Source organism: Hyaena hyaena, unplaced genomic scaffold (assembly GCF_003009895.1).
Source record: "Hyaena hyaena isolate Hyena2069 unplaced genomic scaffold, ASM300989v1 scaffold_1167, whole genome shotgun sequence".
NCBI classification, from domain to species: domain Eukaryota; kingdom Metazoa; phylum Chordata; class Mammalia; order Carnivora; family Hyaenidae; genus Hyaena; species Hyaena hyaena.
In genome coordinates, this window is record NW_024081799.1 from 366043 (window position 1) to 392177 (window position 26135).

The window sequence follows — 26135 nt, forward strand, 5'->3', positions numbered from 1 at the left end:
ATGTTTGAATGGATGGCACATTGTGAAATATGACTGCTTTACATTCAAAGATGATAGTAACGATAATCACATTTCACATAAGACCTTTCTGTAACCCACACTAGCCCACATATGCCACCTCAGTTTTCCCTTCTAAATAAACACCCTTTAACAGAGCCTGGAACTACCTCAGAATCTTTTTGATGCCCTTATTTGAAGTAAGAGTTCTTCACTCATTGCTAAGTACCAGATGATTTAGAAAATATATCCTTCCCAGCAGCATACAACTGGTATAAATCTTTTAAAGTGGTGCTCTAGTACATCTAAATGTCTGAAATCCTCGTTCCTGAGGCTACTCTGTTTACATTTACCAGACTCAGGCTTTTTAAGAATCCTGCTGTCTCAGCATTTTGGGCATCAGATTGTATGATATAGGTCAGAAAGTCCTGGGGGGTTGGTAATTGAGAAACACAAATTACAAAGAAAGTAATTTGATGGGTTCTTCTGGGAGAAGGAGAAGAGAAAGATGGTGTCAAGTAGACATAACCCAATTATGGAGAGGAAGTAAAGATATTACTAAGCTAGGGGAGTTGAGTTGATGATAAACATAAAAGAACCGGAAAAAACTTGAAGATATTTGCATCTCATGGCCAAAGTTTTGATAAAGAGCTAGATATGCTGTTGAAGTATGGACATTTGCCCCAAAGGGGTAGGGGAGTGGTGCCAGATAAGCACTTTATTACTTTATTTGTTTAGAGCAAAAGGAAAGAGAAGTAAGTATGGTTACCCATTATAGGACTTACCCAGAGAAATGCTTTCCTGCCATGCCAAGAGCATAGATGGGAAAGTTACCAGTTACAGAAACCAGTGGGAAGTGGTGGTTTAGAGCAATTCTCCTCCTCCTCTCCCATTTTACAGTATGTGGTTTTTATAATCTGCTGCAGTGGAACCTGCCTGTTTCTGAATATATACACCAATCAGTGTCACCCCTGAATAAAAGCACTTATTGTAGCTTTTTAGAAATATAAACAGCATGCTCTGAATTGAACAGGCTGTGGTAGAATCACTGCCTCCCTAAATCAGAAGCTTGTATTGTGAGACGAAAACACATTTCTTTGGTTGCTCTAAGGCTTTTCCTTCTAGTCCTCAGATTTAGCAGTGTTGGACCAGCAGGCTTTTTCCAACCATAGGGCTTAAGAAAGAAGATTTTATAAGAGAAACAACTTTAAAACTTGTATCTAGAAAGATGTTGGGGGTTGGGTAGTGCTGTCTGCACCAGTTACTTTGGAAAGAGGAAAAAATAAAGGCTTAGAGTCAAATTTGTATTTGAGCCTACTGCTTCTGTGCACTAGCAGTATGTCCCTGGAGGTTTCTTAATCTTTAAGAACATCAGTTCCTCATCTGTCAGATGAGCAGGGAGTGACACCTACTTTGGGATAGTAACAATGAGGAATAGAAATAATAATCATTAATAGTACTTAGTAAGTGGGAGCAGAGCTACTACTATTAATAACCATGAAAACAAACAATAACTGAATAGGTTATTCTGGGTGCAGAACTTAACGCCTTCCATTTATCCCTCCAGGGCTTCTTCTGGAAAGAGGTAGAGTTGCAGGTTGTCACAGGGCTCTCACAGTGGAATGAGTAGGGAGGGATGTGCTTTGCAGTGTATGGGCTGGTATGTCTTGATTGGGAAGTCCTGCACTGTCTGTAAGAGGAAGGAAATAGAGTGATATATTTCTAGACAAATATTCTTCTTTCCCTCCTACCTGGCTTCCTTGATGTCCTAATTTTCCCTCGATACTTTCCTGGCAGGTGGCTGTGAAAAACAATATTGATGTCTTCTACTTCAGCTGCCTCATCCCACTCAATGTGCTTTTTGTAGAAGACGGCAAAATGGGTAAGTACGTCCTCCTGTCCTTCTGCCAAATATACCTTTGCCCTTCCTCTGAATGTCAGACTATAGCCCAGAAGTACAAGTTCTTTTGAGATTTAAAAAAAAAAAAAAAAAAAAGGAGATGGGGGTAAGTCTGTTTTAAAGGTCTAAAGCTTGCTAATTATGTTTATTCTCCTGAGTGACAGTTGGTCTTTACCTTGTTGTTGGTCTCTATATCACAGTGCCACTTATCTGAATAATCCAGTCACCCCAGCACAGAGTAAGTGGTTTGGTGACAAGGAGATATGGATTTGAATCTCACCTTGGCTTTTCATTAGCTGTGCAGTTGTGGCAAGGTGCTTAACTTTCCTGAGTCTCAGTTTCCAGGTTTGCAGAGCAGAAGTAGTTATTGTAAAGACTTGGTGAGATAATAAATGCAGATTTAGCATTTAGCCCTGTACTAAGTTCTTACTGTCTCAAAATAAGAAGTTAGTAGCTTATAATAAACCATTAGTACTCCCCATGTGGTTGTCGACGTTTCTCTCTTCCCTTAAGAAACCACCACCTAATAAAACACACTTACACTGGTACATATTAATTTTATTGGCACTTAATTGATTTGATTCTTAAAATGGCCCTTTGGGTAGGCAGGACAGATGTAATTATACATGATAAAATTAAGGGTCAGAAAGATCACAAGACTTACCCAAAGTCATGAAACAGGAAAATGGTGGAGCCAGTGCTGAACCCTAGATGTAAACTTTTCTGGTGATTGAGATTGATGGGTGTGGAGCACGGCACGTCTGCACAGCTAAGGACTGGCTCCAGGTCTAGGCTGCTTCTGGCTGTGTTGTTGTGAGAGCCCAGCACTCCTGAAGAGAAGTGGTTAAGGTATCAGAAATCGGAATGTTGACAGACTGCACATCCTCCCTTTCCCTCTGCTTCCCCACACAGAACGCCAGGTCTTCCTCGCAACATGGAAGGATATTCCCAATGAAAATGAACTTCAGTTTCAGATTAAGGAATGTCATTTAAATGCTGGTGAGTGATGACTCTGAATTTCATGTGCAGCTTAGGAAATCAAATTAGGTACTGGAAAATTTTGTTTTTTCTTACCTCTGCTTTCCACATCTACTTGTTTCTCGTGCGTATATACTAGGTATTTGACTTTGTAAACTTCTCTTTAAAAACTTGAGATGTTTTTATGCAGGTACTACATTATTCACAAGCTAACAGATTTAACAAACTAGATTGGGTACATCCACCCAATTCTTCAGCAGCTGAACATGTGTTAGTCATGTCCCTTGCATATCCCCCTGTAAGCCTCAAGTAATTGAAGTGGCATTTGAGGATATGCACTCTCCCAAGGATTAAAAGGAGTTTTTCTCCTTTTGCATCAACCTTCATTATTGGAAGAAAGGTGACTTTCTTGGAATTGGAAGAAAGGTGACTTATGCAGAAACCTGTGTTGGTAATTAAACAAAAATAAGTCATGATTGATTAAATTATCTCTTTTTTTCTTGCCTTGTATCAACTTTCATATGATGAATACTAACCTCTGTAATCACCATTAAAAAGCCCCAGGCCCTTCTGTAGTTGATTTTATGACTGCAATTAAACATCAAAGCAGGAACCCAAGAGGAGAAGCCACACAGCTATATCTCTAGGGCTTGATAGGGCTTGTCTCACGGAAGTTTCCTGAGGAGTTGGAAAGGGCCCTGAGCTTTGCTGTGCCCTGCCTTGGTCCCAATTGCTAATTTTTTTTTAATGTTTACTTACTTGTTTTGGGGGGGGTGGAGCGAGAGAGAGAGCGCACAAGCTCCTGCACGCACGAATGAGCAGGGGAGGTACGGAGAGGGAGAGAGAATCCCAAGCAAGCTTCCTGCTATCAGCACAGAGCCCAATGTGGGGCTCGAACTTACAAACTGTGAGGTCATGACCTGTGCCAAAACTAAGAGTCTGACGCTTAACCGACTGAGACACCCAGCTGTCCCCCAGTTGCTTTTTTTTGATGTTAGCATAAGGCTAAGTTTGAATGAAAATAAGCCTTGGTGCTTAGTACCTCCTCCTCCGTCTTTTATCCATTTCCTCCTCATGTGTCGGTGGTTCACACATGGGGCTTTCAGTGGCCATCCCACCATGGCTGCAGCATGGCACAGAGAAAGGGGCACTATGGGAGTACAGAGAAGGGCAAGAAACTCACTGTCTTCTCTCATTCTACCTTTTCTTTTTAACTTTTGTCTTTTGGGGCTCTATGATGTATTCGTCCTTTGTATTCAGACAAATCTTCTCTTACGGGGCTGCTTCTGAGCCTTTTGAAGAAGTGTCTTGAGGAGATAGTCTTCTGTAATTTCCATTGTAATAACTACATAGTTGATTCTCTTCAGGAACACCACATGTCTGCCTTCTTCCTAATGTACTCTTGGTCTGTGTTTCTCACTGACTGGCTATGTATGAATTAAAACCGAAAAATTGTAATCCAGGGGCATGTTGGTGGCTCAATCGATTAAGCATCCAACTTCAGCTGAGGTCACGATCTCTCCATTCTGAGGTTCAAGCCCAGCATCAGGCTCTGTGCAGACAGCTCGGAGCCCAGAGCCTGCTTCAGATTCTGTGTCTCCCTCTCTCTCTGTTCCTCCTCCAGTCATGTTCTGTCTCTCAAAAATAAATAAATGTTTAAAAATTTAAAAAAAAAATCTTAATCCAGTTGAGCTGCTTTTGGTGCCATATTCTAGATAGATGACCTGTCCTCTCTGAGGCTCACAGTCAGCTGCCACAAGCCTCATTTCATGAGTGTAGAAGCTTGGGTAGCCTTCCATGGTAGAAGCTGTGCTTCAGGAAGCTGTCAGGTACAGAATCTACAGTGGCTCGTGGTGAGAACCAGAGCAGATTCTGTTAGAGAAGCACCCCTACCCAGCCTGGAAGAGACCCTTCATTCAAGTTGCTCTTGTCGTAGTTGGTCCTATGGCAACATTTCATATATTAGTCTCCTGAGAACAGTTGTCTCTCAAAGAAAAAAGGGGGTTCTGTGGTCAGTTACAGCTGAAAAAGGCAGTACATGATGGGCCTCTGCCAGAAGTTGCCATTGCATGTGAGCACACATACAAGCTGAGGAGCCCGCCATTGAGGAAACCTGTTTAACTCAAGGTTTTGAATTTATTGACTGTGGAATTTAAAAAATCACAAAATGCATATTAACATCCTGTGGAACGCCAGTATTCCTTTTTCTTTTTTTTTTTTTTTTAAGATTTTATTTTAAGCCCTACACCCAGTTTAGAGGCTCAAACTCATAGCCCCGAGATCAAGAGTCACCTGCTCCACTGACCAAGCCAGCCAGGCGCCCCAACACCAGTGTTCCTTGACCATGATCTGGGAAACACTGGCCTAAAGGGAACAAAGAAAGGCCAGAGAAATTGGAAAGAAGGTTTGGTTTCAGACATCCAGTATGAAAGGGAAATGCTTTTTCAGAAAAGAAAGAAAGAAAAGAAAAAGAAGTTTGGATAACTGATGGTTTTAGTCTGGCCTGCCAAAATAAAAGATCCTCCTGCTTCCAGATTGGAGTTCTGAACCCTTACTGCACCTTAGTGTACATTTATGATCTTGCCAAGGAGGAGGTGTCTGGCCTTTCTCCCAGTGGGGCTGTGTCCTCTGCTGTTGCCTGGCACCATTTCTCAGAGCAAATTCCATTTTGATCAATTCTGCCATGGCTTCAAGCCAGTTCCTCACTGCCTTGGGTGCTCCAAATACCAGCGAATCGCTTTTCCAGTGACACGCTGCTTTATGGCAGCACAGCACATGGAGTGGAAGGAAAAACAGCCACTTTTGTTTTCCCTAGGAGCCCAAGGCCATCATTTTCCCACACTAAATCACTGCTAATCTTGCAAGACCACTTCCTGCAACTAATCCTTTCTAACTTTTCCTCTGCATCCACTCCAAGGTCTGGAGTGGCCTGGCCTTTACATTTCCTTCCAGTCCTGAGGGCTCTATTAACAGTATGTTTCCAGGTTTAGTGCCTTCTGATTCAACACCCTGGGTCTAGCTGGGAGCTAAAAATACCATCCTTTCCAGCTGATCTGCCCTAATCACAATAGCACCAACACTTTAAATAGCTTTTCTGTGCCAGAGTAGACATTTGACAGATGGAACTAACACTCTGAGGGCTACAGGAAGTCACAGGCTTAAAGGACTTACCAACCTGGCCTTCAGCCTTTACTTTTGCTCTTATATTTCTTTCTATAGAGAAGAAACAGGAAACCCTCTTCTCAAACCTTAAAAATTATAATCAGATGTTAATAGAAAGGGGTGTATGATAAGGGTGCTTGTGGGACCACTAGTTGTGTAAATACTAGAAACTGTTAAATCACGAAGACCATAACGTATGGGTCTCCCTGCTTCTACTTGTCACCTCTCCTGGTGCATGTATCTGTTCTGCAGCTTACCATTCGCCAAACGTCCGGGTTAATGTATGTCTGGGATCACTATCTTAATTGCACAAGAACTAGTTGCAACACGAGAAAGGAGCCTTTCTGGCAGGCAGTCTACAAACCTGTTTTTTTAATTGTTTATTATATTTTGAAAAGTTCAGTGGCATATTGTATCTATATTCACTAGTTAGGCACTACAGTAAGGGACAGATCTTTCTTCTGGTGCAGGACTTAGGTAGCAGTGAGTTCTATTGCTCTCTTGTTGTGGCTCTCCCTGTCCTTTGGAACCTTTCAGAAATGGAGATGCTTCACTGGCCATCATTTAAATGGAGTTTGATTGCTCAAATGGTAAAAAGTGTTTTTTTCAGCAGTCGTAGTAGTTTTGGACTCACTTGGCCCCAAGTGCAAATTTCCCCTTCCCACTCTCAAATGTAAGTACCATATTCACTCTTACTACTGCTGGAAGAGATGTGACCTTAGCTAAAGTAGGAAAATGAAGACCACATCCACACCTCCTCAGATTTTAGGCCACAGACTCAAAGAGCCAGCTTTGGGGAAGAAGACAAATGAACAAGAAGAAACCGTATTTGGAAGCAAGTATAAACTTATTTACTATCTTTTTACTCTGTCCTTTGGGGCAGATCTCCTTGTCTTTACCTCTCCTCCTAACATTCTCAGACTCTCACGATGGTGGTAAGATTACATCTTATATGCCAGAAGTTCAGGTATGTAAAATACACATATCTATACATACATACATACATACATACATACAAATGATATCTTGTCAAGAAGAGTATCCCATGCATAGGAGCACATGTACCCCAATGTTCATAGCAGCACTCTCAACAATAACCAAAACATGGAAAGAGCCTACGTGTCCATCAACGGATGAATGGATCAAGAAGATGTGGTTTATCTATACCATGGAATACTACATAGCAATGAGAAACAATGAAATCTGGCCATGTGTAGCAACATGGATGGACCTTGAGGGTGTTATGCTGAGCAAAATAAGTCAGGCAGAGAAGGACAAATATCATATATTTGCACGTATAGGAGGATTAGGAGGAACTTGACGGAGGAACAAGGGGGAGAAGAAGGGGGGAAATGGTGGGGGAAAGGGAGAGAGGCAAACCATGAGAGACTCTTGAATGCTGACAAAAACTGAGGCCTAATGGATGTGGGGGGGAGGGGGGATGAGCATGGAGGAGGGCACTTGTGGGGATGAGCACTGGGTGTTATGTGGAAACTAATTTGACAATAAACTATTTGTAAAAAAAAAAAAGTATCCCAGTCTTGCATCTGGCTCCCATTGCTATTCTTATTAAGTACATTTATAGTCTGATTATTCTTTCATCTATCCACCTTCAAGCTCAAACCTAATATGTAAGGTTTATAAAAATTGACTTACATGTACTTATGTTCTAAACCCTCCCTGCAGTTAGTTTTCTAGTAGAAATCCTATATAGCCATTCAGTAGGAGCAGAGCCAGGTTTCTGGCCAGAATGTTTCCTTAATGTATTAAAGTTACCTTCATTCAGCTTGTTTGCTCTACCTGGCTGTTGGCCATGTTTTTTAATTCTGGAAGGCTGGGTGTGTTTTTGTATTTGTGTGCTTCCATTGCTTAGCCTGTCATCACTTACGTAAGTGGTGAAATCATGAGAAGTCTGTAGGAACCTGGCCCTTGCTGTATATGCAGTCTAGAACACATTTGTGCCTATGCAGCAAAGTACCTCTTCAGTAAAGTCTCCTGTGTGTGTCTTTTGTTTCTTGGAAATGGGCAAGAGCCTTGAAAGTTAGGAATGGCTTTTACAATGTAAAACAAGCCTCCCTGTCTTAAAACAGGGCATTTCTGTCAAAATGCATTAGCCAAACTCCAACTGGTGATGTTGCCTAGCAACTCAGCCTAAGCTGCAAGAGCCCTTCATTATGGGAACCAAGGTGGCAGAACTGCCTGACCCTCAAGAAAGTGTTTAAAAAGCACGGTGAAGCCCCCTCCTCCAACAGTATTGCATATGATTACCATGAGATACAATTTTTAGCTCCTCAGAGATAACTGGTTTAAATTATAACTGCTCTATTTGGTGTTAGTGAAAACTTTAGAGGTAAAAGGGGAATGAAGAGTTAACTAAGAACTAAATATGGCGCAAATGTTTAATGAATGGGCTTTAATGCCTCCTTCATTCAGCTCTCATTGGTTTGAATGTGGAAGAAAATCATGAGAGTAAGAACTACTTCCAAGATTAGCCCACATCTAAGTAGGTGGTTTTTAATGCCTATGGCAGTATGTATATGTCGGCCTCTCCAGCACCCGTCAGAGGCGTCAGAGGCTCATTCCTCGGCATTGATGGCAAGTACCCATTGTGCACCAGATACTGTGGGGAGCACAATGAGGAGAAACTCCAGGATCCCTGTGCTCAGAGAGCTTCTTTACGGAGAGCAGAGAGACCAGCCGTCATTGCATTTTTTCCTAGAGAGCACGACAGAATAGGACGGATGTTTATGTGGAGAATTCCTGAAATCAGCATGAATAATTTGGATTCTCATCGGAAAGGAACGTAATAAACTCAACAAAGAAGCAGTGTCTATCGTCTCTGTTGTTGAGTTGCGTTGTCTGACACTTTAGCAGCTCTCCTTTTGGCAGAGAACAAGGAGACTGAAAAGACCTTTAATTCTGGACCTTCGTGTCTCTGGGATGTGACAGTCACAGGGAAGACCACAAATACCAACCTGATATTACCCTGGGGTCGGGGACCACAGAGGCCTCTGCTGCAACAAGCAGTCACAGCCCCAGGCATAGGGCCATGTGGCCGTCCTCTTAGTGCGACTTCAGTCTTTCTCAGAGTCTTTGGCTGAGACTTTTTTTATTAATTTGGAGGCATGATTTATGATATAATTGGAGGCTTAAGAAATCATTTGCCCACTTAAAAAAAAAACAACTCGTAAACATCCAGGTTAATACATTTGACTTGCAGGATTTCTACAACTCTGTAGAATTTTCTGATGATGGCAGTTGAGGCCAGAGTGGCTCACAGTGAAGTAGTACCAATTTGGGAAGTTAAGTGTGGATTTGATCCATCAGTCTGTGTATCCCTGAAGATCCCGGATCAGTGTCCCAGAAACGGATACCAGCCTGGCAGTCACTATGGCGCTACCCTACACCCATTGCTGTCTTTGTCCTCTTCAGAGCATTTTTATCTGTCTAGCCTCTAGCTTAAGATTACTAACTCTCTGACCACCATAATCTCCACAGCTAATTTTTACACTAATATTTAGGTGCACCTTACTCTGTTTTTCTCTCCTGCAATCTGTTAGGCACTTCAAGAGCCTCTTCCTCATGCTTTGCTGTTGTGGGAGAAGGGCTTTCTGAAATGTCATGTGCATGAGTATGACTGCTTCTCAGGAGACTGTGAACATGCGGCTCACGAGGATGTCGGAAAAGTTAGCATGCATTTGTTATTTTAACTGAAGGTTAACATTCTGAATTTTGAATCTGTTTCTAGACACTGTTTCCAGCAAATTGCAAAACAACAATGTTTATACTATTGCCAAAAGGAATGTGGAAGGGCAGGACATGCTGTACCAATCCTTGAAGCTCACTAATGGCATTTGGATTTTGGCTGAGCTACGTATCCAGCCAGGAAACCCAAATTATACGGTAAGGCCTTTCTCTAAATAGGTGAGATGAGTTCAAGGAGGGATGTAAGAGCCCTTTCATTTCCTCTTAGTACCATGGAAAGACCTGGAGGAGGAGCTGCAGACCCCAGATTTCCAAAACAAGCAGTTGGGCAAGAAACACCCATTCACCTCGTTGGAGGACCTTCTCTCTTCGGTGCCTGCCCCATCCAGTAGGCACAGTGCCTCTGGCAACAGGGAGCGCAGGCACTTGCTCTGGTACATGCAGAGTTCCTCACGATGCTTCCCTAGCATTTCTGTGCATGTGGTGCGATCACAAGCTACTAAGGGGGCTGTTTATGTAGCTCATTTCAAGAAGGGCTTCTTTCCTGCGTTTGGAGTTCATGACCTAAGGCTCTCAGAGTCCCAGACAGATGAGCCTTATAAGCCTTTGTTTTCACAGCACTGTGTGTCCTGAAATGCCCGCTGAGAAAGGTGAGGCGAAACTGGGGCACACCTTTGGAAGACTGCAAGGGGACAGTAGTTTGGAAAACTCCTCTGGTACCATAACAGGACTAAAATTAAAATTCTGGCAATATTTTTAGAGCAGGAGTGATTGCCTTGAACAACAAAGAGTGACCCCTCAGGCCCTGGACATTGTTTGCTGTTGTGAAATGTGATCTCCCAACAGGATGCTGCTTGTCATCTGTATTTTGTAAAATGAAAGTCCCTGGGATGGGGAAAATATCTTAGTCTTCTGGTGTCTTTGAGGTCTCTGTAGGCTCTTCGAAGGAAGGAACAGGAAAGTGACAAAATATGGTTCAATACTGAATAACTGAAGAAGGTGCATAGGAGATTAAGAGGCCATTTTAGCCACTGAGCTGAGAAAAGTCTGTGACCGCATTCCTTAATTTTAACAGCTAAGTCTGTTTTCATTAGCATATATCAAGGGAATAGTACCACCCAGAACTGAGAATTCTTGGTGTTTTCCCCACTAGTTACCTCCCTTGAAGCAGCTGGAAGCACACGTGTGTGAATGTGTGTGTGTGTGCGCCCGCGCGTGCTGCTCAGTCCTATCAAGCTAGGTTTTTGTGGGTGGGAAACTTCAGGCTTCCTCCGTGAAGTAGACACTTCCACCCACCTTCTCCTCCAACAGTCTCCTCTTTTTTGGAAGAAACTACCCCATCATTTACTTTGAGTTCCCCAAGAAAGGAAAATCCCTTCTGTGCCATTGCTGAAAGGGTAGGTCTAAACTGTAAAATCAGGTCTTGTAAAATAACTCTATTTTCTTCCTTAAAGATGTGCTGTTAAGACAGGGGCGCCTGGGTGGCTCAGTCGGTTAAGCGTCCGACTTGATTTCAGCTCAGGTTGTGATCTCGTGGTTCGTGGGATCAAGCCCCACGTGGGGCTCTGCGCTGACATTGCAGAGCCTGCTCAGGACTCTCTCTCTGCCCCTCCCCTGCTCTCATTTTCTCTCTCAAAATAAATAAATAAATAAATAAATAAATAAATAAACAAATATTAAAAAATAATAATGTGCTCTGAGAGAGAGTGTGTTTCATTTATCCATTTTATTGTGTAGTCTTTCAGCTATTTTATTTTATTTTTTTTAATTTTTTTGATGTTTTATTTATTTCTAGGAGAGAGAGAGAGAGAGACAGCGTGAGCAGGGGAGGGTCAGAGAGAGAGGGAGTCACAGACTCTGAAATAGGCTCCAGGCTCTGAGCTGGCAGTCAGCACAGAGCCCGATGCGGGGCTCGAACCCACGAACCGCGAGATCATGACCTAAGCGAAAGTCGGACGCTTAACCGACTAAGCCACCCGGGCGCCCCTCTTTCAGCTATTTTAAAGAAGCATGGTCACTCCTGGTGTACAGATAAGAAAACCTAAGTTAAGAGTGATTATAAACTTGTTCAAGATCATGTAATTTGTTGGTAGGTGTGTTGTGCTTAGAATTCAAGTTATATCTTGACCCTTACTACCATCTTCCTTGTGAGGATAGTGAGAAGTTGGAGCAGGACCTCTTAATGTCACTGTCTTAAACATTACTTGTTTAAAAAATTTTAACTGTTTATTTTAAATAATTTGAGACTGACAAAATTTGAAAATGGTACTGAGTTCCCATGTATCTTTCAGCCAGTTTCCCTATTGCTAACACCTTACATGCCCGTAGTACATTTTCTTTTTATTTTATTTTATTTTATTTTATTTTTATTTTATTTTATTTTATTTTATTTTATTTTATTTTAGAGAGACAGAGAGAGAGAGAGCAAGTGGGGGAGAAGGACAGAGGGAGAGAGAATCTTAAGCAGGCTCCCCGCTCAGCTTGGAGCCTGATGTGAGGCTCTATCTCAGGATCCTGGGATTGCCAGCGAGCCTAAATCAAGAGTGAACACTCAACTGACTGAGCCACCCAGGCGCCTCCATAGTACATTTTCAATCAGGTTATTGATATTGGTACAATACTAGTAAGTAAACTATAGACCTTACTCAGTTTTCACCAGGTCACACGTCACTCACTATTGTTGATTGGGGTGGTTGGCAAGCACACAGCACTGTGCAATCTCACTGCATATATGTAGATTGGCAAAACCATCACCACAGGCAGGACCTAGAACCGTTACATCACCACAAAAACGTTTCGTTCTGCTCTCCCTCTGTAGCTAGATTCTCACCCAGCCCTGTGCCCTGCTAACCACAGATGTTTTCTTATTACTGTAATTTTGTCATTTTGAAAGTGTTATATAAATTTAAGTTCTTACAGTATGAAATCTTTTAAGGGTTTTAATGTTTATTTTAGAGAGAGAAACAGAGTGTGAGCGGGCAAGGGGTAGAGAGAGAGGGAGACACAAATCAGAAGCAGGCTCTACGCTCCAAGCTGTCAGAACAGAGCCCAATGTGGGGCTCAAACTCACGAACTGTGAGATCATGACCCTCAGCCAAAGTCGGAGGCTTAACCAACTGAGCCACCTAGGTACCCCTAGGTTGTTAATGTGTATCAGTAGTTTGTTCTTTATGACCAAGGAGTAGTCCACCAGATGGATGCACCACTGCTTACCCATTCGCCTGTTAAAGGACATTTCCTCCCCTGTTTTTTCATTTTAATACTTTTTTTTTTAATTTTTTTTGTTTTATTTATTTCTAGGAGAGAGAGAGAGACAGCGTGAGCAGGGGAGGGTCAGAGAGAGAGGGAGTCACAGACTCTGAAACAGGCTCCAGGCTCTGAGCTGGCAGTCAGCACAGAGCCTGACGTGGGGCTCGAACCCACAAACCGCGAGATCATGACTTAAGTGAAAGTCGGACGCTTAACCGACTAAGCCACCCAGGCGCCCCTCATTTTAATAGTTTTTATTTAAAGTCACATATAAGATTATATTATAGCTGCATCTTCCCAATTGTTTCTTTTTTATATTTGCCCTTTTCCTTTCCTACTTGCAAGATTTGGCTTTTTGTTCAAGGGTCTTTTTGCGGTTTTGTAGTTTTCATCTAGTGATAACCACCTTGCTGGGGTGAATGCTCACATGGACAGTTGTGCCTTTCGCCCTCTCTCGCTGCACTCGTTCAGTGTAGGTGACGTATTTCTTCCTGTAAACCTGGATTACTTTGCCAATTTGCTGACCTTCGTGGTGTCCTCGCACAATCTGTACTTCCTTCCTCATCTTTTTGGATGGGCATGGATCAGACATTGTACTTCTGTCTCAGCTCTTTGGAAAGAGGGGAAGACATAATTTTCCTGCAAATGCAGGACGGTGTGTTAACTTGCCTTTTACAGTTCTACCTCAGGTCAGAAGTCACAAAGGCATTGGACTTCATTTTGGCCCCTGGAGCTTGAGCAATGGCCACAAAAGGGAAGAGCCTCCTATATATTTTTTTAATTTTTAAGATACAGATTTATGTGTGGTTGTAAGAAATAATCCAGTGGGATTTTGTCCTCATTGTGCCTTTTTATAGCCACACCCACCTCCCTTCTTTCCTTGTATTTATAAATGGTAAGTTTGTGTATACTTCCTTGCCCTCTTTCCTGTTTTCCATCCATCTGGTGACTAGGTTCCTTCTGCCTACAGAACAGTCCAAATTTTCCATCACAACATGTGACACAGACCTAATCCATTCCTCTAAATGGTGCCACAGACTTCAAAGTCCCTCCGGTCTATTCTCTTCCCTCCATCACCCTAAACACCCATTACACTATTGATCTGTCTCCACAGGGTATTAAGGAGGAAGAAAATCTGGTTGAGCCAGTGCTAGTGTGTTGAGGACCAGTGGTCCCTAAGCCTCCTAAGAGGTGGATAAATCACTCCCTCCCCACTGCCCCTTACTGTATTTCATTAGAAAGGTATGTTTATCCTGTAAGAGTGAGGCCCCATCACTCCACGATGTAACTACATCTTATCAGGAAAGATAACTTGTCTCTGGTGAAAAAGTATGTGTTCCAGACTGTAACCCAGAAGTAGATATGTTAAATCCTCGGCTTACTTAGGCATGAGAGGTGGGTCTGGATGTGTGGCATTCCAGAGTGGTTGGTATTAAAGATGTGTCACATAAGTAGGCCAGCAGTTCAAAAGTTAAACCCTGATAAGGTCTCTCTTCTCTTAGTAGCCATACAAAACAAGAGCCAGAGTCCTATTATTTTATAAGTCAGATTATTTAGCTTTATTATTTGTTCCCTATGTATGTTCCCCTTATACTTTCTTCAGGATTTAGCAAAACCTTTTTTTAATTCATTCTATCTTGTCTTAGTTGGAAAGCAAAGGATGAGGTTAAGTCTAAGCCTGACCTTTTGTTAGAGGTTGGGATGGCTTGGAGAGGGGAGTGTGATAGAAGGAGAGAGAGATTGATTCTTCCTCATCCTGCCCACCTTGCAAAGAGCAGCTGAAATTTAGAGTCCAGGCCTGATCCGTCCATGACTCCTCCCCACCCCCAGTGCTAGCCTCGACAGATTGGGCTTTTGTAGAGGAAGACAACATTTCCTTATCAGTCGTGAACAACAACAACAACAAAAAAAGAGTCTCCAGCTGGTAGATCTTCCATCTTACAAAGATGTGGAAAAAAATATTTTGGGGGAGAGGAACCACCCCTCTTTAGTCTGAGAGTTATCTCCCTTAGGCTGTTCTTCCTCTTTTTAGCTTCCTCTTCTCCTTTTCTGAACCCACATACTTTACCACGAGAATTTTCCACAACACTGACAGTGGAGAGGCTGTGGAGGAGGAGGTACAGAATTGCCTCTATAGGGAGCTTGGAAGTCAGGGGAATGCCTATAGCTGCAACTGTGACCAAAGTAGGGAGCTTTTTTTGTGCATAATTATATTCTTAAATTAGTTGGGGTTGTTTTTTTGGTTTTGGGTTCTTTTTTTTTTTTTTTTTTTTTTTAACATTTGTCAGCATTGCCTTCCTGATCAATGTCAAGCAGCAACTTTGAAAGTGCCTTAGAAACCAAATGTTAAAGCTGTAAATACATAGAGCCTCTTTTGATGTTCTTTTGTTTGGTTGGTTTTGGGGTTTTGCCCTTTTTTTTTTAATATTTTTATTTATTTCTGGGGGGGAGAGTGAGAGAGAGAGAGAGACAGCGTGAGCAGGGGAGGGTCAGAGAGAGAGGGAGATACAGATTCTGAAATAGGCTCCAGGCTCTGAGCTGGCAGTCAGCACAGAGCCCGACGAGGGGCTCGAACCCACGAACAGAGAGATCATGACCTAAGCGAAAGTCGGACGCTTAACCGACTAAGCCACCCAGGCGCCCCGCCCTTTTTTTTAAAGTAATCTCTATGCCCAAGGAGAGGCTCAAACTCACAACCCAGAGATCAAGAGTCACATGCTTTACTGACCGAGTCAGCCAAGGTGCCCTGGTATTTGCAATTTTTTAAATTTGCATCTTCAAAGTTTTGAGGATATAAGGTTTTTCAAGAAATTCAGGGTTGCAACAACGTGGATGGAACTAGAGTGTATTAGCCTAAGCGAAATAAGTCAGTCAGAGAAAGAAAAATACTATATGATTTCACTCAGATATGAAATTTAAGAAACAAAACAGATGAACCAAGGTGAAGGGAAGGAAAAATAAGATAACAACAGAGAGAGAGGCAAACCATAAGAGACTGTTAAATGTAGAGAACAAACTGAGGGTTGCTAGAGGGATGGGGGGTGTGAGGATGGGCTAAATAGGTGATGGGCATTAAAGAGGGCACTTGTTGGGATAAGCACTAGGTGTTATATGTAAGTGATGAATCACTGAAACTAGTAATTTCTGCTCCTGAAACTAGTACTACACTGTATGTCAACTAACTTGAGTTTAAATAAAAAAAAAAGAAAGAAAGAAATTCAGGGTTGACCAATATCTTCCTGGTATTTTTGCCAAAAACATTCTCACCTTTTGTACTATGTGAAATTGTCCAGTGTCTCTAAGAATAAAGAGGTAAAAGAATATAAAATCTCATAGCGCTATATCGTTAAAGGTAGCTTTTGCGTACATGCCCTAAAAGATTAAAACAATGGTGTCAGTAATGCAAAAAGCAAATGTTAAATTTTCTGGTTCTAAATGCAGTTTGCATGCTTCTGTTAAATTATTGTTAATAATATTTTTGGTTAATCTGATACAAACAAGGATTACAGATCTGAAAGGGAGGGAGAGAGAATCTTCAGCAGGCTCCATGCTCAGCACGGAGACGACATGGAGTTCGATCCCATGACCCTGGGATCACGATCTGAGCCAAAACCAAGTCAGAGGGAGCCACCCAGGTGCCCAAATCTGGGTTTAAGTTTTGTGCTCATTGACCCGCAAAGTGAAAATCTCAGTGTTCAACATTGAAATCTTCTTATTAAGGTTTTCATTTTACATTGGAATTGTGAGCCTGGAAGAAGAGAGGTGGTAGAGAAGTGCCATCAGGAGTGTCTTGTGTGCCTGTTTAAGGAGGCAGCAAATAAATGAGGAAGCTGGTGCCTACCATAGATGGCTGTCTCATTATACTACATCAGTGTCTCTTTATGTTAGTTCTTGTTTGCCTTCCATAACAGTGTTTTTGCTGTCCTCAGTGTAATACATAAAGGACCAGTGCCTTGGATGTCCCCCTCTTAGGCTTTTATTTTGCTTGATTGTACATCCTGAATTGGGACTGAGATAACCATCCTTGTCTGAGTGAGAAACTGGGGCAGGCAGCTGAAATGACCCCAACAAGTTCAGCTTTCACCCTTACCTTTTCATTTGGTAATAATCTCTGTGACCCTTAGCAGAGCATTAGTAGCTGTTCCCCCACAGTCCGAGGTTTTGATGTTTTTAGTATGGATGATTCCTAACCTCACAGACCCACAGAGAATGTAGGTGGAAACATAGCACAACCTGACATTGATTAAATTGAAAAATTAAAACCCACAGAACTTGTTAACAGAATCTTCTTGGTTTGGCCGCTCAATGAAAGATGCTCTTCTCTCTTTGTATCCAAAAGAGATTTCCTTAACTGGGTACTGGATACCTTTTGAGCCAACGCCAGCCTCCATGCTAATCCTCTTCTCCTTTTCCTCCAACAGCTGTCGCTGAAGTGTAGAGCTCCTGAAGTCTCTCAGTACATCTATCAGGTCTACGACAGCATTTTGAAAAACTAACAGACTGGTCCGGTGCCCTCCGGCCATCCTGTGATTGGTGCAAGTCAGGAACTCTTAACTGGAAGAAATTGTATTGCCGTGTAGAATCTGAACCCAAACACACTGAGGCCACCCACCTAGGTAGTGACTAGTCTAACCTGTGCTAACCTTAGGGCACAACCTGTTGGATAGTTTTAGCTCCCTGTGAACATTTGTAACCACTGCTTCGATGACTTCCCTCCTCTTGCCACCTGCCGCTGCTATCTGTCCTTACTTGTGAGCTTCTCCATAGTGTGCCAGTGGCTGGCATTTTTTAGTGTAGTTTGATATTTTGTAATTGAGAGCTCATTTCAAAAGCAGAAAAAGACAAAAAACATTAAAGCAAGGAAAAGTGTCACTGAAACATAAACTGCACTTTATTGTTTTATATTTTTGTACATAACGAGAAATGGAGGGAATAGTGTACCAGGTAGAAAGTGTGAAAACACCTGACTGCCATTAACCACACAGTCCTGGAGGAAGAAATGCAGTTGTTTGCACCCCATTAGGGGTTCTCTCATCTTGGCAACCTTGTCCCTGCTCGTTTGGGTTTTCACTTTCTTCCCTCTCCTTGTGATTCCCCCTGCCCCAAATTACCATCTCATCTGATTGCTCTGCCGTTGGGAACGGTGGTCTTCCTTGAATGGTGTTTCAGGGCATGGAATATAGGGCCTGTTGGCACTAAAGCTGCTGAGAGACATTAGAACGTCCTACATTCCTTTCCTGCAGTCTAACCCATTAACACTGATCAATTTGAATAGAGATGGGGATCAGGATCAAAACTGTGTTCCCCCCACTCCACCCCTGGATTTAATTTACTTCTCAGCTACAATTCAGATCTAAAATCCTAGTTTTAGAGTTGAAACAGACTTTAAGTAATAACTTATCCAACCCTGTTTTTCCTAAAATGGAAAAAGACAAAAGGCAAAAAAAGATGTAGACTGCCTGAGGCCTTTTAGCTATTGAGTTGTAGAGCTGGTGGCCTGGGTCTCCTAAATTCCCAGCAATGTTGTTTTCACTGCAGGAGCGTCTCACTAATTTTTCTTTTCTCCATGCCTTTCTCTTACCTTTTCTGTCCTGCTGCTTTGTGGCTCTTCTCATACTCCATACTGATTTGGCCACTCCATTCACTGGCATCAGGCGGCAGCAGAGTATCTCTTTAGTTACCAGAAGGTAGATCCAGATGCCAGAATAAGAGTAGTGGAGTGTTTCCACACACCCTCCAAGAGCCACAGTTCTTGAAGCCAGCAGGGTGGGTGCAGAGATGAAGTGAGCTTAGGTCACAGACTCACTTATCCTTTAACAACCTGATCTGCCCTTTACTCATGTTAATTAGGCTCAGTGGCAGTTGAGACCATCTCAGAGGGTCAGTCAGTTCTTGTCCTCTCTCAGAAGACTGGGAGATATGAAATCCCCTAACACGTTGGGCGTGTTTTGTCAAAGAGTGCTTTGTGTCCAAAGTACCAACTCTTTAGCTGTGTTCACACTATTACATCTGTGGGCACTTGTCACACTGCCTGGGGCCCCGTGTTCAGGGTTGTGAACAAGACCGCACTTCTCCGATGCCCTTCTCAAGTCAGAGGCACCTTGGGGCCCAAAGGCCTCATGTTGAACTCCGACCTCAGAGTGAGTCCAAGGGGAGGAATCCTAGAAAACAAGAGCAGAAACTACCCTACAGCCCTGTCATGTCTGAAATAACCCTGATTCACAACAGGTACAAAGCTTTGGGGAGTGGGTCCCCCAAAGCAATTTCTTAAACTTGAGACTCTCCAAGAGAACAATTACTGGGGTTGAGGGCCCTTGTGCTGCACTCACCACCCGAGGCACATGGAGAACAGGAAATAGCACAGGGGATGTATGCGGGATGTGGGTAGGTTGGTCGCGTGTTAGGTGGAAAAGCAGACTGGTAAGTTTCCTTATTGGGAAATAATGGAGTCGGATGGACATAGGCAGTGAAGAAGGTTCACACTACAAATATGTTTCTATTTCCGAGCAAACTATAGTTCCACAAGGAAATGTACGTGTCAGCTAAGCAGACAGCACACAGTTTTATACTAGACTATGTCCCTCTGCCTCTGAAACGAGGCTTCTCACCTTCTCCAGCAGTGGTGGGTAACTGGCTGCTGTTAGCTTACCTGACTGAGCCAATCCGGAAATCCTTCACTCCTTGGGGAGGCTGCCTCCTGTTGCAGCCCTGAGCGGGTAGGGAGGGAGCCTCCTCCGTGGAAAAGACAGAGCCTGTCTTCCCTTTTGGCCCACATCAAGCTCCGCCAAAGTGGGGAAATGTAGTGGAGGTTGCCCTCCATTCTCCTCTCCTCTGCCTCAGTATGTCTTTGTAACATCAGCTGGTGTCCTACAGAGGGCAGGGAAGCACACACACACCCAGAACTCTTGCTGGTCAGAGATTCCCTGAGTGTCTGTCCTCGCCCGAGCCTCTCATGTGTCTGTGTTGTGGAGAGCCACTGGGAGTCAGAGGGGTAAATGTCACCCTAAGAATGCTTATCATTCTTTGGTTATTGGGATCTGTTCTTGGGGAGGGTAGGGGTTGGGGGAAGCTTGACCTTGTGTCTTCGTCAATAAACTCATTTACACAAAATAGAAGTTTGTGGTGTGGACTTTGTTCCCAGAACCAACCCTCTAGGTCACAACACTGCTGGCCAGGACAGGGTGGGGCATCAATAACCATACTGTTAGAACTTTTCTTTCGGCTACCTAACCGTCCCAGGGACTTAGCCAGATGAAATTACGAGTGATGTGAGGAAGAATTCTGTACCTCACAGAGGCTCCTGTTAACCAAGCCCCCTATCACCACCACCACGGGGCAGGAAGTGCTCGCTATATCCTCTGGCAGGTTCCCTCCTTGGGCTCCAGGCAGGTGGTCCCAGGGGCGGGCAGCCAGCCAGAAAGACAGGGGCAGAAGCTGCACAGCAGAGCAACTCACCAGCTTCACCCAGGACGATTAATCTCAAAATGTATAAGCACCACTGGGACCTGAACTCTGGGCAGATGTGTTCCCAAGTGAATAGAATTCATGCCTAAAGGCAAGCTTCCCCAGGAGTTCAAGCCTAGTCACAGGCATTTGCATTATAGAGGCCCTTCCCTAGATTCTGTTGAACAACAGCCTCTGAGGTCTCCTAACCTGGAATGCTGGAAAGAGGCTGAGGGATCCAAAGCCAAAATGCCCTGAGACCCTGATCCCCTCACCACTAGAGCGAAGGTAGAGAAGCTGCTTAGCACTTAGGAGTTTTTACTTGGGTGTCCAAACTCCATGAATGAACTGCCTTTGGCAGCCAGCAACTTTTGGGTTGTCGCCATGTTGCTGGCTTGCAGTTAGCTCAAGCTGTAACAGGAATAACACTTGGGAAGCAGTGGGGTGAGGATGGTCTTTGTTGAGGTTCAAGGTCAAAGAAATGAGATGAACTGTCCTGAGATCTATCCGGTTTCACCAACTAAGAATGGTATCAGGTTGGGCAAAAAAAAATCCTTAGGGCAGAGGCTCTCCACTCCCCCCCACCAATACTGTATTTTTAAGTAATCTCTCCACCCAACATGGAGCTCGAACCCACAACCCTGAGATCAAGAGTTGCATGCTCCACCGACTGAGCAAGCCTGGTGCCCCCAGAGGCTCTTAACTCTTGGGTACACATTGATAACCACATCTCAGGTTTCAAAAACATGATTCTGCTCAGCCAGGCTGGCATGGGACCTGGCATGCATTTTGAAAGAACTCCAGTGTTTCTAATGTGCACCTGGGGTTGGAAATCACTGCTCGAGAAAGACACACCTGTTTGCCTACTTTTATTTATTTTTTAATTTTTCTTAATGTTTTATTTATTTCTGAGACAGAGGGAGAGAGACCGCATGAGCAAGGTGAGCAAGGGAGGGTCAGAGAGAGAGGGAAACAGAATCTGAAACAGGCTCCAGGCTCTGAGCTAGCTGTCAGCAAAGAGCCTGACCCAAGGCTCAAACCCATGAACCGTGAGATCATGACCTGAGCCGAAGTTGGACACTTAACCAACTGAGCCACCCAGGTGCCCCGCCTACTTTTAAAGAAATACAGGTGACAAATGGTAAAAGCACTGGGACAGGGTGGGTGGTGGGGCGGACAGCAGTAATCAGGGAAACAAGGTGAAGAGGATTAGAGGTACAGACTTGCAGTTTATAGAAAGCCACAAAAGTGAGCCACATAGGGAATTGTGGTCGATAATGTAAAAATTTTGCATGGTAACAAACAGTACACATAGTGCGGTGAACATTTCATAATGTATGTAATTGTCAAATCACTGTGTTGTACACCTGAAACGAACGTATTGCATGTCAGCTATACTTCAGTCTTTAAAAATAAGAAAAAAGTTGTCAAATAAAATGCCTGTTATCTGGAATCATACTGGAAAAAAAGATTGTAGAGCACTTTGATGCACATGATACCTGCCTACTCCATGAATCTGGCATTATCCGCATTTTTCATGTGAGGTATGACAGTGGAACTTCACTTCCAATGAAAGTTTCTGTAATAGGCCCTCCAGCCCCTCTACACTCAGCCACCAGGCCAATGGCCGGCCTTGCCGAAACCCAAAGCTACCAGGATATGGAACTAAAAGCAGGGCATGCTGGTTCCACACTTTGACCTTGGATTGCACCATCCTTCTCAGCCCTCTTAATGGTGTCTAGGAAATCCTAAGATCTCAGGTATATTGTTTCTGAAGCTAAAAAACAGTTGAGGACTCCCAGGATTGAGTCTTCCTACTCCCACCTCATGCATTGATGCTTTTTCTGATTTTGCTTGGACCCAGATTTCTTTTCCCCACCACCTCCAGCTCCAGGAGGCAAGAGCCTGTTTATTTTAATACCTGGTGTGGCACTTGGGAAAGATCACACCTCCCCCGTTGTTACCCGTTTCTATCTCCTGAGCACTAATCCTAGAATCCCAACCAGCCCCCAGACATGTTATTAGCAACAAGGATGTTTCTTGAAAAGTTTCCGAGTTGGCTGCAAACTTACCATCTCAGTTTCTCATCTAGCTTTTGCCCTGCCATTCTTGATGCTGCCAACAAGGGGAAGGCTGATATGGGGGTTGATGGGACCCAGATGGACTTAATCTCTGGAAGAACTGCTTTGAAACGGGACTGCCCCAGGACTCTGGGACCAAGAGAATGGCTCAGGGCCTTCTCCCACTGTATGGGTGTTAGAGGAGGATGTTCAAATCTAGCCTTGGGCTTTCCCTCCCTTATTTCATTCACTCTCTACTTCTGGTCTTAGGCATCCAGAATCTGGCCAAACAGCCTCTGAAAGCTCAGCGGGGTTTTCAGCCATGATGGAGGTTTGGGGTCATGTGGACCAGGCAGTTCCTGGTCTTTGTGGGGGTTTTTTTTGCCCCCTAGGTGTCTGGGGCTCAGCTGCTGCAAGTGGACCCATGCATCTGCATACCCAGAGTCTGCACTTGTATCTCAGGCATCCCCAGCTGAACCAGAGCCACAGAAGGCCCAAGGTCAGACCCAAGGAGAGAGCCTCTCAAATCTTTTCACCAAGGTAATTGTAATGATAGAGGAAAGTAAGCAAGCCTTACAGTGTAAGAAGTTCTTAGCCCAAAGTGACTCTCAGTAAACTGAAATGACTTAGGGACACCCGGGTGGTTCAGTCAGTTAAGCATCCAACTCTGGGTTACAGCTCAAGTCATGATCTCACAGTTCTATTCTTGGGTTTGAACCCCGATCCGTCTCCCTGCTGACAGCATGGAGCCTGCTCAGGATTCTCTCTCTCTCCTCCTGTCTCTGCACCTCCCCAGTCATGCTTTCTCTCTCTCAAATAAATTTAAAAAAAAAAAAATTTAAAAAAAAAAGACTTAGCTGAGTCTTTTTTTTTATTTTTTTTTAATGTTTTATTTATTTCTAGGAGAGAGAGAGAGAGACAGCGTGAGCAGGGGAGGGTCAGAGAGAGAGGGAGTCACAGACTCTGAAACAGGCTCCAGGCTCTGAGCTGGCAGTCAGCACAGAGCCCGATGCGGGGCCCGAACCCACGAACCACGAGATCATGACCTAAGCGAAAGTCGGACGCTTAACAGACTAAGCCACCCAGGCGCCCCAAGACTTAGCTAAGTCTTAAACACAGGCATATTTTGCATTTTATATTAATACTATGGCTGCTTGTTTTTTATATAAAAATGTTTTAGATGATCTACCACTGAAGGCAAGTATGAGGCCCCATAATGAACCTTTGGCTTTATGTTCCCTTAGTAGGAGAAACTCCTGAGAAGGCTGGTGCTAGGGTGCGAGTATGAGCATTGCACGATTTCTACTTCTAGTCCACCTTGGGCTGAGATAGAACCAGAATGGAGGTGATGGCCAGAAGACATAAAGCCTGAGATTCTTGGTCACAGTAAACATTAACGATTTTGAGATACAAGGCGGGGGGGTGGATAATGCCCTGGACAATTTAAGTTAGGAAAAGTGTTACTCTAGGTGACACTGTTATGACCCCATGGGTCAGTAAAATCTGATTTCTCCCTGAAAATTCTTCCCAAAGAAACCCATATCCTTTTCAACTCTGTATTTGCTTCTAGCTGCTGCCCTGGCCCTTCTCATACACCACCCCAAACCGCAAGAAGTCCACCGAGAAAAAAAGGAAATGCTTTCCCAAAGTGGTATTCAACCTCCCATATGAATGGCTGAATGTCTTAAAAAGGCAAGAAAAGGGGCAACTGAATGGCTCAGTTGGTTAAGTGTCTGACTTTGGCTCAGGTTCTCCCCTCAGGTCATGATCTCACAGCTTGGTTCATGAGTTCAAGCCCCACATTGGGCTCTCTGCTGTCAGCGCAGAGCCCGTTTCAGATCCTCTGTCTCCCTCTCTCTTCAACCCCTCCCCCCGAATAAATAAACATTAAGAAAATTAAAAGGCAAGAAAAAATAAAGGCTACATATTGAGACTTCCTACAGGTCAAGCACTGCTGTTAAGAACTCTACACACTTGTAGCTCCTTTATGCCATAAGGACGACTGAGCACATCTCCACTTCACAAATAAAGCAATAGCTGGGAACCTGGGTGGCTCAGTCACACCCGACTCTTGGTTTCAGCTTAGGTCATGATTTCACGGTTCATGAGTTCAAGCCCTGTGTCAGGCTCTGTGCTGACAGTGAGGAGCCTGCTTGGGATTCTCTCTCTCTCTCTCTCTCTCTCTCTCTCTCTCTCTCCTCTCTCTCACACAAAAATAAATAAACATTACAGATAAGGCACTAGGATTAAGATAGTTCAAGTTACTTGCCTTCAGTTATTATCACAGTCCCTTAGTAAGTGGTAGTGCCAGGATTTAAATCCAGATCTGTCCAATTCTGAGGCCCAGGCTCATAACCACTACACTTTTTGTCTGGATAGAAGAGAGAGGAGGAGCAATTGGAAACATGCCCAAATTGCGGAGCCCAGAAGGAGGAGGAAACTGGCTCCATGAGGAATCTGGAGCCCAGGAGTAATAGGAAGTCTAGAAAGTTGCAGTGGAGGATGCTTGGTCCCAGGGGTAAAAGCACAGGAGAGCTCTCTGGGCTTCCTCTTCCTCTTCCTGCCCTGCAGGCAAGCAAAATGTGACTCTGGCCAGGTGGTCCCCGCCCTGCTGCAAGACCCTTCATTGCCTTCCCATCCAGCACAGAGCTAGGTCCAAATTCCTTACCCAGCAATCACCACCACATTTGAGACCTCACCTCAAGCCCCCTCTCTGCCTCCTCTCACCAAACTGCCAGGCCCCCTGGACTCCCTTCTCAAAGCTCTGTACTTGCTCCCATCTTCTCTCATCTGCAGCCCTCCTCTCCTACAATCTCTCTCTCACCCTGACTCCCCAAATCCATTTCTTTCAAGTCTTCTTCCTTGAGACTTGCCTCCTCTGACACCTCCACTGACTCCCCTAGTTGGTCCCCTCCCTGTACCCTCTCCCCAGGCCTTGGTTTTTCACACAGCACATAATTAGTGCTGCTGGGCAGTCTTCTCCCTCTAGGGCTGGGAGGGCCACCCAACTAGAAATCCCCATCTTCTATTCCAAATTTTGCCCTCCAGTAAGACTCTGGCCCCTCTCCGGCCCCAGCTATCTCATCTGTAGAATCGACCTCATAGACTTGTGAGGATTAAATGTGAGGACGCAGGCAAAGCTTGGAGCTTGTTGTCTAGCACACAGTCCACACTCAGTAAATGCTAGTTATCGAGGCTGAATGACGCTGTGGCCACTGGTTTTAGAATAAATATATAGGTGATTGTGCCTCCGTGCAGCCCCTGCAAATGCTGGCCATCTCCTGGTCTGGAGAAGAGAGGGGAGCAGTGGGGTTAGGGGAGTGGAGGTCATTCACTGGCAGGAGATACGCTATGCTTTGCGGCCAGCCTGGTGTGCCCTCTTGCACTGATGCAGTGAAGGGCGAGCGTGACCACCCTGCACTCTGTCCTCCTGCGGGACGGCGGAGGAGAAGCGGGACGCTGTAACCGGTACTAGGTCCCCGCGGTGGACTGGCGTGGGAAGGGGTCAGAAGGACCTAGAGAGAGAAACTGGGTGAACGTAGGGGGGGGCGGGGGGGCGGGAATTGGAGTGAAGCAAAAGGCTTTAGGGTCTCTCCGGCCCCTTCCTCCCACCCCTCCAGGAGAGAGCTAAAATCCTGGCA

General features: G+C 44.2%; 1 protein-coding gene and 1 pseudogene across 2 annotated transcripts in view; one reads left to right on the top strand and one right to left on the bottom strand.

Moving 5' to 3' along the window:
• The window catches only part of AP2B1 (adaptor related protein complex 2 subunit beta 1), a 128421-nt gene extending 109210 nt beyond the window's left edge, over positions 1-19211 (top strand). For both annotated transcript variants that reach the window (XM_039222627.1, XM_039222628.1), the window contains 4 exons: positions 1795-1879; positions 2810-2896; positions 9786-9940; positions 17413-19211. In XM_039222627.1, the coding sequence (XP_039078558.1) occupies positions 1795-1879; positions 2810-2896; positions 9786-9940; positions 17413-17487 (402 nt within the window). In that variant the 3' untranslated portion in view covers positions 17488-19211. The remainder of the gene's footprint in view (positions 1-1794; positions 1880-2809; positions 2897-9785; positions 9941-17412) is intronic.
• LOC120224394 lies at positions 13273-13710 on the bottom strand (annotated as a pseudogene).
• Positions 19212-26135: the final 6924 nt, after the last annotated feature.